Here is a 14,816-nt window from a genome sequence, read left to right on the forward strand (position 1 = left end):
CATTAAAAGGAGTAAGCATGCTGTTGCAGGGGGGAGGGAAAGAAAAGTCATTTTGGAACTAAAAATAAAAGCATTCTGATTGGCTGGTTCAGAATTCCTGAAACTTTTCCTGCTTCTCTTCTGCTTTCTGATTGGACGACTGTCCAGCTGCTCCTCCAATCACATTAAGAGGCTCGTTTGTTTGACTCCAGATCTGCTGCTGTAGTTTTTATAGCTGTGGTTTAATCTGAGCAGTTTCTCCGTGTTTTAATAAAACTTCTGCTTTATTTAGTTGATGTTCAGTTTTTGAAGAAGAGTTGCCTGGAAAAATAACAGATTAAAGCTGGAACTGAAATTTTTATTTTATGCTGATCCTGAATCAAACCTTTCATTCTGCGTAGAAACGTCAGGTTAACTCTCTAAACAATTAGAAGCTACAGCTCAGACCTGCAGTTGCCATTTTGAATTTTCTCAGTTTTAAATTGGATTTATTATGCAAAATTAACTTTTTTCACATTTTTGTACATCTTTGGTTTTACTGCTTCTAAAAACAGCCCAGATGTTTTTTTTAAGGGTCTGGAAAATAACCCATTTCAAAAAGCTTCCAGTTGAGTCACATTCAAGGCCACTGTGCCGTTACCTAGCAACCCCAGCACAGTACAGCTGGTTTTACCTGCTGGAAAAGCAAAGTGTTTTGTTGATTTACCATCCAGAAGACACTTGCTGCATTATGGTTGGTTGTGAAGGAGGCTCTACTAATACTTTTCAAAGATGCATAGCTGCATAATTCTGCATCTGTTGCAGCCATTTTTATGCTAAATGTTGAGTTGGGGGAGTGGCCAGCAGCAGCTTATTTGGATTCAAAGTGACAAGATCCCCTAAAATAAACGAAATAGGCAGAACTGATCAGACTTGTATAAGAACGATTTTGTGAAAAAATTGTTTTATAGTCCATAAATCTATGGAATAATAATCAGCAGAAAAGATGAGGAGTCATTTCCAGGTCCGGAAGCGTCTTTTTATTATGACTTGTAAATGCATGAGTGATAAAATACGCTGCTGAATGTTCCACAACGCCGCTGCCTGGTTAGCTCCGCCCACACGGTCGGGCCGACGCCACGCAGACGTCTTCATCATCTGACACGTCACAACATGGCTGGATACTGAACGCAGCTCTGTACAGAAAGGCTGATGCGTTTTATTTTTGTTGATTCTTATGTTTGTTTTTTTATCACGTTGGGGGTGAAACGAGGCCCGGCTGTAAACGTGGAGGCGACGCGTTGCCGGGGCGACGGCCCGCAGCCGGGAGGTGGCAGTCAGTCACGCCGGACGGCGGCTTTAGTCATCCAGGAAGAAATAGTTCCCGCTCTTCTTCTGCTCCGTGTCCTGGAAAAGACGAGGAGGGAAGGAAATTATTTTTGGCGACGTTTCATATTCATCAGAGTGTCGTCTGCATAGAGGCGTCGCTCACCTTGATGGAGTTGAGCTTGTTGATCCTCGGCCTGAAGTTGTTGGGGTCTCTCCTGAACGTGATCTCCAGCAGCGACAGGAAGCGGTTCATCCCGGCCAGAAGGCTCTGGGGCCTGAAGGAGAATCATTCAGGTTTAAAAACAACGCGTTTCAAAATGGCAGCCTCAAAAAGATCAGAAAAAAATGAGACCCAGAAATTTTTCATCTGAGTTTATAGTTAAAAGAAAATAAAAGTTAACTGATTATAATGGTATTTCTGATGCTCATTTTCTGATTCAACTGTTTTGTTCTTCAAGCAAAAAAATGAAAGTTTAAGACGCCATAAGAACTGTGGTAATAAAATATTGCATATTTCCTTATAATCAAAAGGACTGTAATAAAAATTTATATTCTCTCGTAATAAAGTCATACTATATTATCTGACAATACGATTTTCCTCCACAGAACTCACGGCCATCTAAAATCAGATGGTATAAGGTTAGCTTTCAGCTGGTTAGGTTAGGTTAGGGGGGTCATGATCCAAACGTTTGCTGTTTGGGGGCGGAGCTTACGTGTTAGCCGCGGTCTTCTTGGAGGGAATACCGTCGAACACGATGACTCTGTCGGCCAAATATGTCGCCATGATGAAGTCGTGCTCCACCACAAACGCCGTCTTCTTGGCGTGAAGGATGTACCTGGGAGAAAAAAAACAGCAAAAATGTTAAACAGCAGCGCCCCCAACAGGAAGACAAATATAAGAGCAACACATTTCAATCATCAGTAGCAAAGTTTTGCTATTGTCTGTCCATTCTGAAGCATTACGCAACTTGAATTGACAAAAAAAAATACAGTAATAACCCAACTACAGCAGAACTGAATGAATATTTAAAATACTTTTAATGATTAATTTAAATATCGAGTTAGTTTGATCCATTTCTCAATTTGATGGTTTTGAAGATTTTTTTCCTCTGAAATCGATAAATTCATATTTTAACAAAGGATTAATAAACTACAGTGTCCAAAATATGGTGTGAAAGAAAACTATGGCAAGCCATTTAAAATAAAATGGCTAATAAAACTATTATTACGATAATAGTAGGATAAAAAAAAAGCAAATGCAATGCATAAAAATAATTTAAAAAGTGAATAAATAAAAGATTAAAACAAAAATCTAAGAAGGTGAAACAAAAATGTTGCTAAACAGAAAAACAAAAAATTGTGGTGTCTGACATTTTGTTTTAGATTATTGGTGTAAATCTACAGGTTCCATCAGTTTCCAGAGTCAAATTTTCCTTCCATATCTGAAGTTTAACACTAAAGTTAACTTTGAGTTTGTGGTAAATATTTTGCTAGAAGTTAAACAGTAAAACCAAAAACATTCAGATGGTGAAACAGGAACTAAACCTGGAAATATTTCAACAAACTCAAATTGTTGTGGAAGAAAACTTTCATTTTAACCCATTTTATTTCAAATGGATTTGATATTCTTTGTTTTCTCCACATAATAAAATAAATCTCTAAAAGCTGAAGCCGTTTAAAACCCAGTTTCTGAAGGAAAGGTGAACCAGAAGAGGCCGAGTGTTTGTGCGTCACCTCTTGATGACCCTGGCAGCCATCAACCTCTGCTCAGAGTCCAGGTACGCAGACGGCTCGTCGATCAGGTAAACGTCGGCCGGTTTGCCCAAACACAGTGTGAGGGCGACTCTCTGCAGCTCACCACCAGACAGGTTCTGCACCTGGAGAACGAGGAAGAGGAGGAGGAGGAAGGTTAACCCAATAGGAGACTCTTTACTACGAGTTATTTTAAGATGTAACGTCTATTTTAGGCGTTCAGGACCAGAGCAGTGAGACTTTTTCTACAACCAGCAATTTGACTCAAAACAAACAGCTTCCTGTTCCTGTTTGTTTTAGCGCTAAGCTAGTGCTAGCATGTTTACTTTGTTTTTATATGACTTGTTGATCATATTGAAACAAATCTATACTATTTTGAAAAGATGCGATCTATAGTAGTAATGAATTCACAAGCAGCTATTTGACTCAAAACAGATTCTTGCTCCTGTATGTTTTAGCCCCAGGCTAATGCTAGCATGTTTACTTTGTTTTTGTGTGACCTGTTGATCATTTCACCTTGCAATCTATTTTAGATTGGTTTGACTTTTGAAAAAAAGTCAAATGTTAGTCTATTCAGCCCAGTTTTCTATATTTAAATCACAATGATTCAAAATGGCACCTCTCTCTTATTGCAGTTGTTTTCCCTGAACCAACGTTCCTCCTCTTTGTAGCTGAATTTCTCCATAATGACTAGAGAAAGATGAACAACCACCATTCGTTACGCGTGATGGTGACGTTCCTCACTAAGTTTGTTTACTGTGTGACGTTTAATCTGCAGTTCTTACGTCCTGGTCGATGATGCTCTCGATCTGCAGCGGCTTCATGACGTCGGTGATGAACTGCGGGTGCGTGTAAGCGTCTCTGATTTTCTCGTGGAGCAGAGCTCTGACGCTACCCTGCAGCCACAAACATGAAACATTTAGCCTATTTTAAAAAAACTCTTCCTATTTTTTATTTTAGTTGCTGAATGCTTCACCTTAAACTTGGGGCTGATGGTCTGAGGTTTGTAGCTGACGTTCAGGATGGGAACTTCCCCTGAAAGACGCCAGGAAGGTCAAACATGAGACAGTAAAGATCTTTTACCAGTAATGAGGAGGAAAACTCACCTCCTCCGTCAGGTTTGAGTCCTCCAGCCAACATCCTGATGAAGGTCGTCTTCCCTGTGCCTGCAGACAGCATCAGGTTACTGGACTGTGGGTCGGTCAGGACCCGGTCAGAACCGAACCAGCAGCTTACCGTTCTCTCCCAGCATCACCATGATCTCAGAGTCGGTGAACTCTCCTCCTTTGATGTCCAGAATGAACTCGCCCATCGTCTTCGCCATGTCTGGGTACTGAAACCGACAAACAGCCTCATGTTAGGAACAATCTGGGATTTCTGAGGGTCACAACATGTCAAGATTAAAGAAAGAACAACATAAAATTACTGGAAAAATTTTATTTTAATGAGAAATAAGCTCACTTTGCGTAGATCTTTAAAAATAGATTCAGTTGTTTGCATAAAGTCCTACTACTGATGCTAATTCAATACTGACGTATTAAAAGATCAAATATTGGTCAAATTTAACCCAAATTCTACATTCTCAACATTCCTCATTTTAATTTTGTTATTTTTCAGATTGGATTCTCATAAAATTACAACTTTATCCTCGTAATTCAAACTAAAATTCTCGCAGCCTGGCCCTGATATTCCATCGTAGAGTCGACATGAATTCAAAGTTTAAATAAATATAAGCTGTCAAACAAGATGGCCGCCCTAGCCGCACTGACAAGGAGATTTTCCAAGAATTAAAATGTCAAAAACCAAAGATTGGGTTAATTGATTACATCTATTTATGGCCTGTCCTAAATGAAAGTGGAGAGTCGGTGTAGAACTAAATGAGCATAAACTGAAGTATAAACTCGCCTGGTAATGCCTCAGCCGCTTCACCTCCTCCTCATTGGCCGTTTCTGCCACTTTGAAGACCAACGATGTTTCCCGAAACCTGAGATTCTCCGTGGGAACGTAACCGTCCAGGAAGATGTTGATACCTGGAAGATTAAAAGAAGAAGACAGAGAATGAGCTTCAAGAGCTAGAACCTCCATGTTAGAGCAGATTCCTATTTAAAGAATTTAAGAATGTTTTCTTTTTTTATATATATATATTTTCCAGCTTAAAGTAACCTATTAAATTTCTGAAGTTAATAGGTTCTGTCACCAGAAGGGTTTGAAAAGTTGCTAAATTGGCACCAGAGCTTCTTCCATTCTGACCGTAGAGCCTAATTAAGTGTCTCTACAGATTTATTAAAATATGTCTGTGGGGTCAGAGTTCAGCTTTCAGAGGGTCCAGGACCAACAGGCATCTTTGTTTTTATAAAATAAAGCATTTGTTCAATTCATTTGGCCTCAAATTCAAAAGCAAAATCAGAGAAAGATTATGAATAAAATAGATTAATGGCTTTCCATACGTCCTCTTGCATTGCTTTGGTGTGGAATGTTTTAGATAGTCTGAACAAAAATCAAAGTAAACATGAACAAATCTGCTGATTATTTTTAGTTTCTCTGCTTGTGCCTTCATATCTGAACCCAGACAGTCGGAGATTAACGGGGCGTTTCGGTCTGACCTTCCCGGACGCTGAAGGGCATGGTGACGACCCCGTAGGCGCTGGGGACGCCGTACAGGCAGCAGATGAAGTCCGACAGGTAGTCCAACACGCTCAGGTCGTGCTCCACCACGATGATGTACCTGAAGCACAGAGTTATTAAACCAAAGCAGAATACAAAAAACCTTAAATCCCACAAGTCTGAACCAGAAGTGATCCGCGCCATCTTGGTAGGCAAGAGCAGCACAAAGCATAGCAGACCGATGGCTTCAAGATCAACAAAAAATATATATATATGTGGACTCTCTTGACCAATGTGTGAGATAAAGACAGAAATAAAATGGCTGCTGTTGGGATCGACCCAAATGAGACGCAGAAGGAAAATATGTCAGACCTGCTATTAGCTAGCTAGCTAATGAACATGAGAGGAGATTCGCCTGAAATCAGTGTTTAAATGGATTAGTAAAGGACGTACAAACACTCTGTGTGAATAACAAGGTTCTGGTGACTGGCAGAGTAAGTTCATGTAATAAAACGAAGGCTACATGACCCTCTTAGCTAGCAGATAAAAGCTACATAACTAAGCTAATTTAGCTAGTTCGGCAGTAAGTACTACAGTAAATATCACTGATGTTTATCTTAGCATTAGACAGAGGTGGATAGAGTACTCAAATATTGAGATCAAATAACAGTTGTAATGTACTTAAACTGTTTAAGCTAGTTTTAAGCTTGTGGCTTGCTTGTTGTTGTCATAGCAACTGCCTACCAAGATGGCAGTCAGTTACAAAGTTCCAGGAAGTGACATCACATGAGAACTACGTATAAACCTGCAGGCGCCGCTCACCTGTCGGGGGTGATGAGCGAGCGGATTGTGATGGCCGCCTTCAGCCGCTGCTTCACGTCCAGGTAGCTGGACGGCTCGTCAAACATGAAGCTGAGAACAGAAAACAGAACCGTCAGGATCCGGGCTCGGCTCTGAGGTCCGGTTAGAAACCCGAGTCGGACTCACATGTCGGCCTTCTGGATGCAGACCACGGCGCAGGCGAACCTCTGCAGCTCTCCTCCGGACAGATCCTCCACGTTCCTCTCCCGCAGGTGACTCAGATCTGCCGGGAAAAGAGTTTTACTCGTTTAATCAATAAAAATATCAAACATTCAGCCTTATTTTTAATCAAAGGCTTCCTTTGATTGATATTAATGTCACATGAATAATGGTGGTCGAAAAAAAGATGCAATCAGGAAAAGAATCTGAAGAAGAGATGAAATGTTTTGATGTAATTGTCATTTTCATGTCTGCAGCCACTAATAAATCAATAATCAATGATCAAATCAAAAAACGTTAAAAACTGAACTAATTACCCTGGTTCATAGAAAGTCGCAAGATTATAAACAATCATATAGAATGAAATTATTCATAAAGTACAGGAGCCGTAGTTTGTTAAATTTGATCAAATTTGTAAAATTTTAAAAATTTATTAATCTTTAAACTTAAAAAACTATTTTTAAATTGAATTTAGAACATGTAATTTAATTTCCTCAATTAAAAAATGCTTTTTAAAATCAAATTTGCCAAATTAAAAAATTTACAAGATTTATTAAATGTATTAATTTTTAATTTACAAATTTGTTAATTTTTTTATTTGCTCCATTTGAAACAAACTGTGGCTCACATGGTTTATTTTATTTCATTTCATATTTAAGTCATATTTAATACCTTACAATACAACACTTCTATATATGTTTATTTAAAGTTGTATATAGATTGTGGTTATATTATATTTAGTAATATTTAACACTGGATTGTGTGAACAAATAAATTTCCCATTGGAGATCAATAAAGTATTTTTTTCTCCTACAGCAGCAATTATTAAATTATTGACCAAATTAAAAGAGAAATTTGCATAATCCTTGCTTTCATCTTGACAGAAAAACTATTTAGCAATTTATATCCAGAGAGAAAACACGTTTTACGCGTTAAAACATCAACCATCTTCTCATATTTTATAGAAATCCGATAATAAACAAAAACGCTACGACCATTTTTACTCCTCCCACATTGGAACAGTTTGCAGTAGCGCGTCGCTAGCTGTAGCGGCTAACAGGCTAGCGGCTAACAGGCTAGCGGTCCAGTAATGGATGATGGTTTCTACCTAGCTGGTCGCAGATGATGTCCTGAGTGTCTGTGTCGTCTTTCCTGCTCAGGATGGCCCCTACTGACCCCTGCAGGCGGAAACGAGTCATTACAGCAGGTGGAGACGCGAACCGAAGCCTGGACTGAAGCGGCTGCCGGTTTCACCGACCTTGACGGTTTTTGGGATCTGGTCGACGTACTGCGGCTTGACGATGGCCCTCAGGTCGTCCTCCAGGATTTTAGTGAAGTAGTTCTGCAGCTCAGAACCTCTGAAGTAGGTCAGGATCTCCTGCCAGTCTGGAGGGTTCTGAGGCGCACAAAAATACGAGAAAAATTACACAAAACTGGAAGAAAATGAAAATACATGGAGGATAAATCAGTGAGAGAGCCAACATTACACATCTGTCACATTAGACTTTAGATCAACATTATAAATATTACTAAAGTTATATTTTTACTTTCAGATATGAAAACATGAATCTTATCTTTAGCAAACAAAAGTTCTTCCACCCTCATTCTTATCATAAACAAACTGAAACCAAATACCGTATTTTCTGGACTAGAAGTCACAGTTTTTTTCATACATGCTTTTTTCCTCTTCATGAGAAATTTTTTAATTTATGTGACTCAGTCAGGAAAATATGGTAGTTAAAGCTGCCCAATATGTTGCCAACAGAGGTAATGAACTTACTTTTTTAAAGATATCATAACATTTCTACATGTCTGTCACACTGGACAAAAAATGTTGTTGCTCAAAATGTTAAAGAGGAGACGAAGGACAGGAGAAAAGAGACAGATGTGAAAACCAACGGCTCCGACACTCACATCAAACTTCCCCAGGTTGGGTTTCTGTTTCCCAGCCAGGATCTTCAGGGCCGTGGACTTCCCGATACCGTTGGTTCCCACCAGCCCCAGAACCTCTCCGGGTCGGGGAATAGGCAGCCTGCAGCAACAAGCAGAAACAAACCTCAGATCATCTTCAGACTCATCCTGCAAGGAAACGAATCACTGGGGACCAAAGAGGAGAGATTTACCAGACTGTCAGCAAAATCAAGACCTTTTATGGCCTTTTTAAAGACACCTTGGATTAAAGTTAAGACCAAAAAGCCTGTAAATATACGGGACGGTTGGTGGATCCTGCTGAGTTACAATCAACCACATCAGAGCTGTGATAGTTAGTAATTTGCGTACCTGTGCAGTTTGAAGGAGTTGGCACAGTATCTGTGAGTCGTTTCTTTCTCCAGGTTGCTGGGAAGGTTGACGATGGACAACGCTCCGAACGGACATTTCTACGACGACAACAGGAAGTGAGGAAAAGAAACCTGACTAAACACACACAAACAATCCAATCTGTGTGCGGCTACCTTGATGCAGATGCCGCAGCCTATGCACAGCGACTCTGAGATCCAGACGATCTTACTCTGAGGAGTCACCTCGATGCACAGCTTACCTGCAAACACACGCAGCTCATCAGCTTCCTGCAGCCGCATCATCAACAACAACAACAGCGCTCCAGTGTCCAAACACTCACCCATGCGGACCACCGGGCAGCTCTTCTTGCACTCCTGACGGCATTTTTTAGGCTTGCACTTGTCGTGGTTGACGATGGCGATCCTGGTGTTCTTATCCGCCATGTTGGAGGGCTGGAATGACGGACGCTAGCGCCTGCGGAGCTGGAAGGAGGAGGCAGACAGAGGAGAGAAGACGAAGGAAAAGAATCAAACCTTTAATCTTTACTGCAGCAGCGGAGACAGAACTGCTGAGTTCATTCAGCTGATTCCAGGTCTGTGTGAAGCTGAACTCAGGCTTCCTCTATTTAACTCAGCGACGCTAAAAAAAGAAGCGCTAAACTAACAGAACAGGAAACAAAATCAAAGAGTTGGAAAGGAAACTAATATAGGAATCAACTGAATTCAAGCTGGATGTAAAATATTTTTCATTCAATAAAACAGGAAAAACAGGAAGAGTCCAACAGTTTATGACCCACAGAATTAAAGATTAAACTTTTAATATTATAACTCATATTCATTTAAGATTTCCTCAGAGTTGCTGTAGAGGCTGATGACAGGACGAGCCTCCTGTAGCAGTCTGTAGTTCTTACAGCTCTCCTGCTGAGGCCTCTGACTGAAGACTGTCACTGTGAGTTAATGAGCAGGTTTTGTGCATTTATATGATGTAAAAAATGAATGATAGACCTGCATTTACAGTAGGGTTAAAACGATTAATCGTGATTAATCGATTATTGAAATAATCAACTGATTTAGTAATGGATTAATCATTAACTGGACTATACAGAACAACGTAATCAGAACAATGTTTAAGCAAAAACTATACAATTTATTTATTTTGCATTTAAGATAAAAAAAACCCCAACTTGTCTGTAAATACATGATTGCATTTAGGCAATAAATCATTATTTTCTTATTTTAAAAATAAATTATTTGTTTATTTGCATCTTTAAATGTATCCTAATATACTATAATATTTAAGAAAAGCTTAAATGAAAAATCTACATTATGTGCCAATTTTTAAATTTGATTAATCGTCTTAATAATCGATTGATTGATACGATAACTGTTGGTCGTGGCCCTAATTTACATTTATTTTGTGGTAGGTAATAGATCCTCACATTTATTGAAAGATAAAAACACACTTTAGTTTTTTCTGGGAGAATATTAGAATCTAAAATGAGTAAATAAAGGGGAAATTTAAGCATTTCAAAGAGCTTGAACTCCGTGAGGAACAGATAGAAGAAACCAGCATGGTGAACATTAATGGGTTTCAACCATCTTGTCTGATGCCAAATCCTTCAAAATTTGAATTGCAGCTTCTTAGTTCAGACCCTGACAGAGAGGAAAGTTATTTTTAGGCTCGATCAGGATTTTCAGCTGCAGCATCTGATCCTGTCCGGTTCTGATAAACCCAAACACTAAACGGTTTCTTTCTGACGTCTGGTGGTTCCTCTGCAGCCTGCGTCACGCCTGCATGTTGGACCGGGCCTGTAACTGTTCAAAACCACCAGACATGATTGACCAACATTTAACTCCGAATCACTGACGACGCATTCAGGTTTTCTGCGTCCAAATGAAACGTGACGGGCGGTGGCGACCAGCATCTGAGGTGGATTTACTCCAGAATCCATTTACAAACATCAAATCAAACATAAGCCGAAATCATCAACTGATCCAGTTGCTTGTTAAAACACAGAAATATGTGCTCTAATATATATGTTAGGTTGTTAAATTGTGAATATAATGTTAAATTCATTAGAAACCAAGCGGAGTTCGGGAGATTACCCTTCCGTTTTTACAGCCTAGTAAGAAATATTTGGTTTCTGCTAACCAATAAGCTCTCATTGAGAATTAAAACGGATAAATAATCAATTTTAAATCCTCAAAGCAAAGCTAGAAAGAGTGACTAGATACAGTCAGTAGGGGACGCTAACAGTTAGCGGTTAGCTTGAGGCCCGCACCGTGACAGCTGCTCATTCTACAGCAACAAACAGAGAAAACCAAACAAAATCCTGGGTGACAGGTTGAAAACTCACCCCTCTTCGGCTCCCCTAACCCGTCTTCGGTGAAAATTAAGTATAGCAGCCGATTAGAAACAAATATTTGGGAGTAAAACTTGTTTTTTTCCTCAGCAACGTGTTTCACTTGAAGCCGGCTGGAAAGATGGCGGGAGTGACGCACATTTTGGTGCGACGCGGTGCTGTTGTGACGTTTACAAGAAGCGACAAGAGCAGGAGCAGGAAAATAGCAGCAATAATTTCTTTTAGGCTTTTTTTCTAAGTTTTTTTAATAAAATACCATCTCATGTGTTGACACGGTGTCTTTTGAGGAATATATTTAACGCTTATTGTGAGTTCCGCTGGGATGGTTTTGTTTTAAACTGAGTTTTAGCGGTTTCAGAGGAGTTTTGGTGTGAAAACTTCAGGTACGAGCCGCTAGCTGCGGCAATTTGTTTATTTGGTGTTTCGGTCGAAATAAGTGGTTGGTAATTATATCTGGCATGGCGAATTGTTCGCAATATCTTAATAAACGTGTTCAGATCCTGAAACTGATCATCTAATGTGCTTATAGTAGTTTATGTGTAAATTAGTTTTAAAAAATTTACAAGAAATTCGCTTTGAGTATTAGAGCAAAACGCAACTAAATATCGCTTCTCTTCCGTCTCCATAGTTGCAGGATGGCCACCCCGAGCAAGACCCCACCCGGTGCCGACCCGAAGCAGCTTGAGCGGACCGGGACGGTCCGGGAGATCGGCTCCCAGGCGGTGTGGTCGCTGTCCTCCTGTAAACCAGGTAGGAACCGCTGCACCGGATCTACAGGAACACACACATTTAGAGGGGTGTTTTCTGTGGAAAACACGCGTCCTGTGCGCAGGGTTTGGAGTGGATCAGCTGAGGGATGACAACCTGGAGACCTACTGGCAGTCAGATGGATCCCAGCCGCACCTGGTCAACATTCAGTTCAGGTATTTCTGGAAAATCCTTCCAGACACATCGGGTCTCTTCTTACTTCAGATTCATGCTGTCTCTTATATAAACCCAGTTCCTTCCCTATTTATGTGTAAAATTGTTAAAAATATGTTAGAAATCATGTTGAATGTACATTTATACATACAAATAATCTCAATACATCACTTTCAGTACTCTACTCTGTACTAAAGTTTGTAGCTTTTCTTTTAATCTCTACATAAGTCGTCAAAACTTTCATCTAGCCAGACGGAAAACGATAAGAAAATAACAATTAGACTAAGATTTCATTATTATAATATGAAATTTTGGTAACTGCGTCATTACTGAATCATTTCTTTCAATCTTGTAAACTTAAAGTGCTTTAAAATAATATTCACGTACAATAACTTTTCAAACTTTGTCACATTGAAACTTCTATATACTATACTGGGATTTATTTGTGCTAGTTCAACTAAAAGTAGGTCACAATTGTGAACTGATGGGAAAAGATCCGTGTTTTTAGCAGTAACACAATCTGAAAAGTGTGGCATGCTGCTCTAAATCAGTAGCACCACCTTTCCGTTTAGCTACAGCTACAAATCTTTTGGGATTTTTCTCCAGCAGATGAGATTTTTGTAAAACAGCTCCAGCTCAGTCGCACTGGATTGATTCTTTATTGGATTTAGCTTTTGGGCTTTGATTGGGCCATTCTAACACATAAATAAATGCATGCCACACTTTTCAGACATGTATTTGTTTAAAAAAAATTATGGGAAGCTTTTGGCTGAAATAGAAAAATGTGTAGGTTTGATTTTACTTAATATGAACAGAAGAAGCTACAAGCAGTTTTTAACTTCAAGCACAAATGCTTACGTGTCCTACTTATTCTACGTATTCTGAAATTTTAGAGAAAAGCAGATTTTAGAGCAGAGTTTTGCAGTTTTACTGTTATTGTTTGTTACGTTTCTGATTTCTGTCGTATCTTTGCCTCTGATTGGACCTCTGGTCGTCTGCAGGAGGAGGACGACGGTGAAGATGTTGTGTATTTACGCCGATTATAAATCAGATGAAAGTTACACGCCCAGTAAAATCTCTGTGAGAGTGGGCAACAATTTCCACAACCTTCAGGAGATCAGGGTGAGTCTGTGTTTCTGCGGCTCAGACCGTCACAGCTGCTGGATGTTAAACCCGTCCAATTGTTTCATCTTCGTCTCTGCAGCAGCTGGAGATGGTGGAGCCCAGCGGCTGGATTCACATCTCTCTACTAAATCAGGTAAAAACATCCAGATCCTGTTTTTTGGATTCAGCGAAAACAAGAAGCTGTGCAAAACTTACCTTTTTCTTCTGCCTGTTTTAAATATAAAAACATGTTTCAAGGGGTTGAATGGTTGAAGAGATCTGTGATTAAGGCCACTGATTTAAACCTGTTTTTATTTTTTCAGTCCAAAACTGCGACAAATTATTAGGGCCACATTAGGACAATAAAAAATAAAATTACGAGAATAAAGTCGTATAAGAGTAAAGTTGAAATAACATGAGAAAAAGCAATATACTACAACGTTATTCTTATAATTTTATGACTTTATTCTCGTAATATTACATTATTCTCAAAATATTCTGACTTTATCGTCATGTTATTTGAACTTAATTCTCCTCATTTGATCTTCTTATTTTTTAAGTATGGCCTTAACACTTCTTTGCACAAAACAAACCCTGCATTTTAAATTTTTATTTCCATGAATTATCTGTTTATTTTATCTCAGTTGTTCCTGAAACTATTTTAAATACCCGAAAACTGCATTTTATTTCCTCCTGAACTCAGATGTAATTCCGGGTTTCACCACCTGGCGGCAGCGTTGTTCTGCAGCACAAAACTTTCAGACATTAGTATTTAGATTTTTGTTTTTACCACGGTACAAATTAAAAGCATCCGTGAAGTTTTTCTGTGTTCATTTTTGATGTTTGTTCTGTTGTTTTTTTTCAGTGTGTAATTTTTAATTTCTGTGTTTTTCAGCGAACAAACGAACCAATCAGTACCTTCATGATCCAGATCGCCGTGCTCGCCAACCACCAGAACGGCAGAGACACGCACATGCGGCAGATCAAGGTTTACACGCCCGTGGAGGAGAGCTCCATCGGCAAGTTCCCACGATGCACCACGGTGGACTTCATGATGTACCGCACCATCAGGTGATCCGATCCCACCGATCCGGGACTCTCGGGATCAGAGGACAGAAGACGGAGACTGAGCTGCTTGTCTGGAAGACCGACGGGTTCAACCGATCGGCTTCCCACTGGTTATGATTGGGTTGGGATATTTCAGGTTGCCAATATTTAAAGTTGCTTTAATGAGGGACTGAAACTGGGTTTGGAGTGAAGCCCTTGTGCCAACAATTCCTCTGGGTTTGTTTTTTGACTGTGAAATAAATGTTGTCAAACCAAAAATGTGACTCTTGTTTATGAGTGAAACATAAATGACATTAAAATTCATAATCCCAGATCAACAGAGAATCGGTTCTCTAATCCAGAGGAACTAGAGTGCCAAACTGTATTAAATTAATCTCTTTTCTCAAACCTAAACACACAAATTCACCTTTAAGACAAT

The 14,816-nt window shown here is 39.5% G+C and overlaps 2 protein-coding genes across 4 annotated transcripts; one reads left to right on the forward strand and one right to left on the reverse strand.

Annotated features, from left to right (window-relative positions):
• Positions 1–975: 975 nt before the first annotated feature.
• abce1 (ATP-binding cassette, sub-family E (OABP), member 1) lies at positions 976–11,433 on the reverse strand. Its single transcript, XM_032584133.1, has 19 exons — positions 11,300–11,433; positions 9,284–9,425; positions 9,117–9,202; positions 8,944–9,041; positions 8,578–8,695; positions 7,922–8,059; positions 7,772–7,841; positions 6,631–6,727; positions 6,466–6,555; positions 5,643–5,764; positions 4,945–5,069; positions 4,276–4,372; positions 4,146–4,205; positions 4,016–4,074; positions 3,825–3,935; positions 3,022–3,164; positions 2,001–2,123; positions 1,451–1,562; positions 976–1,365 (listed from the first exon to the last, which is right to left on the reverse strand). Exons 2-19 carry the CDS (start codon positions 9,384–9,386, stop codon positions 1,318–1,320), a joined length of 1,800 nt encoding a protein of 599 aa, XP_032440024.1. The 5' UTR covers positions 9,387–9,425; positions 11,300–11,433; the 3' UTR covers positions 976–1,317.
• anapc10 (anaphase promoting complex subunit 10) lies at positions 11,427–14,656 on the forward strand. 3 transcript variants are annotated; one of them, XM_032584165.1, is made up of 6 exons: positions 11,427–11,688; positions 11,934–12,055; positions 12,138–12,228; positions 13,228–13,348; positions 13,431–13,484; positions 14,226–14,656. In XM_032584165.1, the coding sequence occupies exons 2-6, from the start codon at positions 11,941–11,943 to the stop codon at positions 14,403–14,405; spliced, it is 561 nt and encodes a 186-aa protein (XP_032440056.1). In that variant the 5' UTR covers positions 11,427–11,688; positions 11,934–11,940; the 3' UTR covers positions 14,406–14,656. The 3 variants fall into 3 exon arrangements, with proteins under 3 accessions (XP_032440056.1, XP_032440058.1, XP_032440057.1); XM_032584167.1 differs by having other exon boundaries at positions 13,434–13,484; XM_032584166.1 differs by having other exon boundaries at positions 11,491–11,612.
• The last annotated feature ends 160 nt before the right edge of the window (positions 14,657–14,816 follow it).

Source organism: Xiphophorus hellerii, chromosome 14 (assembly GCF_003331165.1).
Source record: "Xiphophorus hellerii strain 12219 chromosome 14, Xiphophorus_hellerii-4.1, whole genome shotgun sequence".
NCBI classification, from domain to species: Eukaryota; Metazoa; Chordata; class Actinopteri; order Cyprinodontiformes; family Poeciliidae; genus Xiphophorus; species Xiphophorus hellerii.

Excerpts from the sequence above, each read along its gene's own strand:
- abce1 (XM_032584133.1), bottom strand. The coding sequence starts at position 9,386 with ATGGCGGATAAGAACACCAGGATCGCCATCGTCAACCACGACAAGTGC. Across the intron at positions 9,042-9,116 it reads GCTGCGGCATCTGCATCAAG|AAATGTCCGTTCGGAGCGTT; the intron begins GTAGCCGCACAC and ends TTGTCGTCGTAG. Across the intron at positions 2,124-3,021 it reads GCTGCCAGGGTCATCAAGAG|GTACATCCTTCACGCCAAGA; the intron begins GTGACGCACAAA and ends TTTTTCTCCCAG.
- anapc10 (XM_032584165.1), top strand. The coding sequence starts at position 11,941 with ATGGCCACCCCGAGCAAGACCCCACCCGGTGCCGACCCGAAGCAGCTT. Across the intron at positions 12,229-13,227 it reads CTGGTCAACATTCAGTTCAG|GAGGAGGACGACGGTGAAGA; the intron begins GTATTTCTGGAA and ends GGTCGTCTGCAG. Across the intron at positions 13,349-13,430 it reads ACAACCTTCAGGAGATCAGG|CAGCTGGAGATGGTGGAGCC; the intron begins GTGAGTCTGTGT and ends TCGTCTCTGCAG.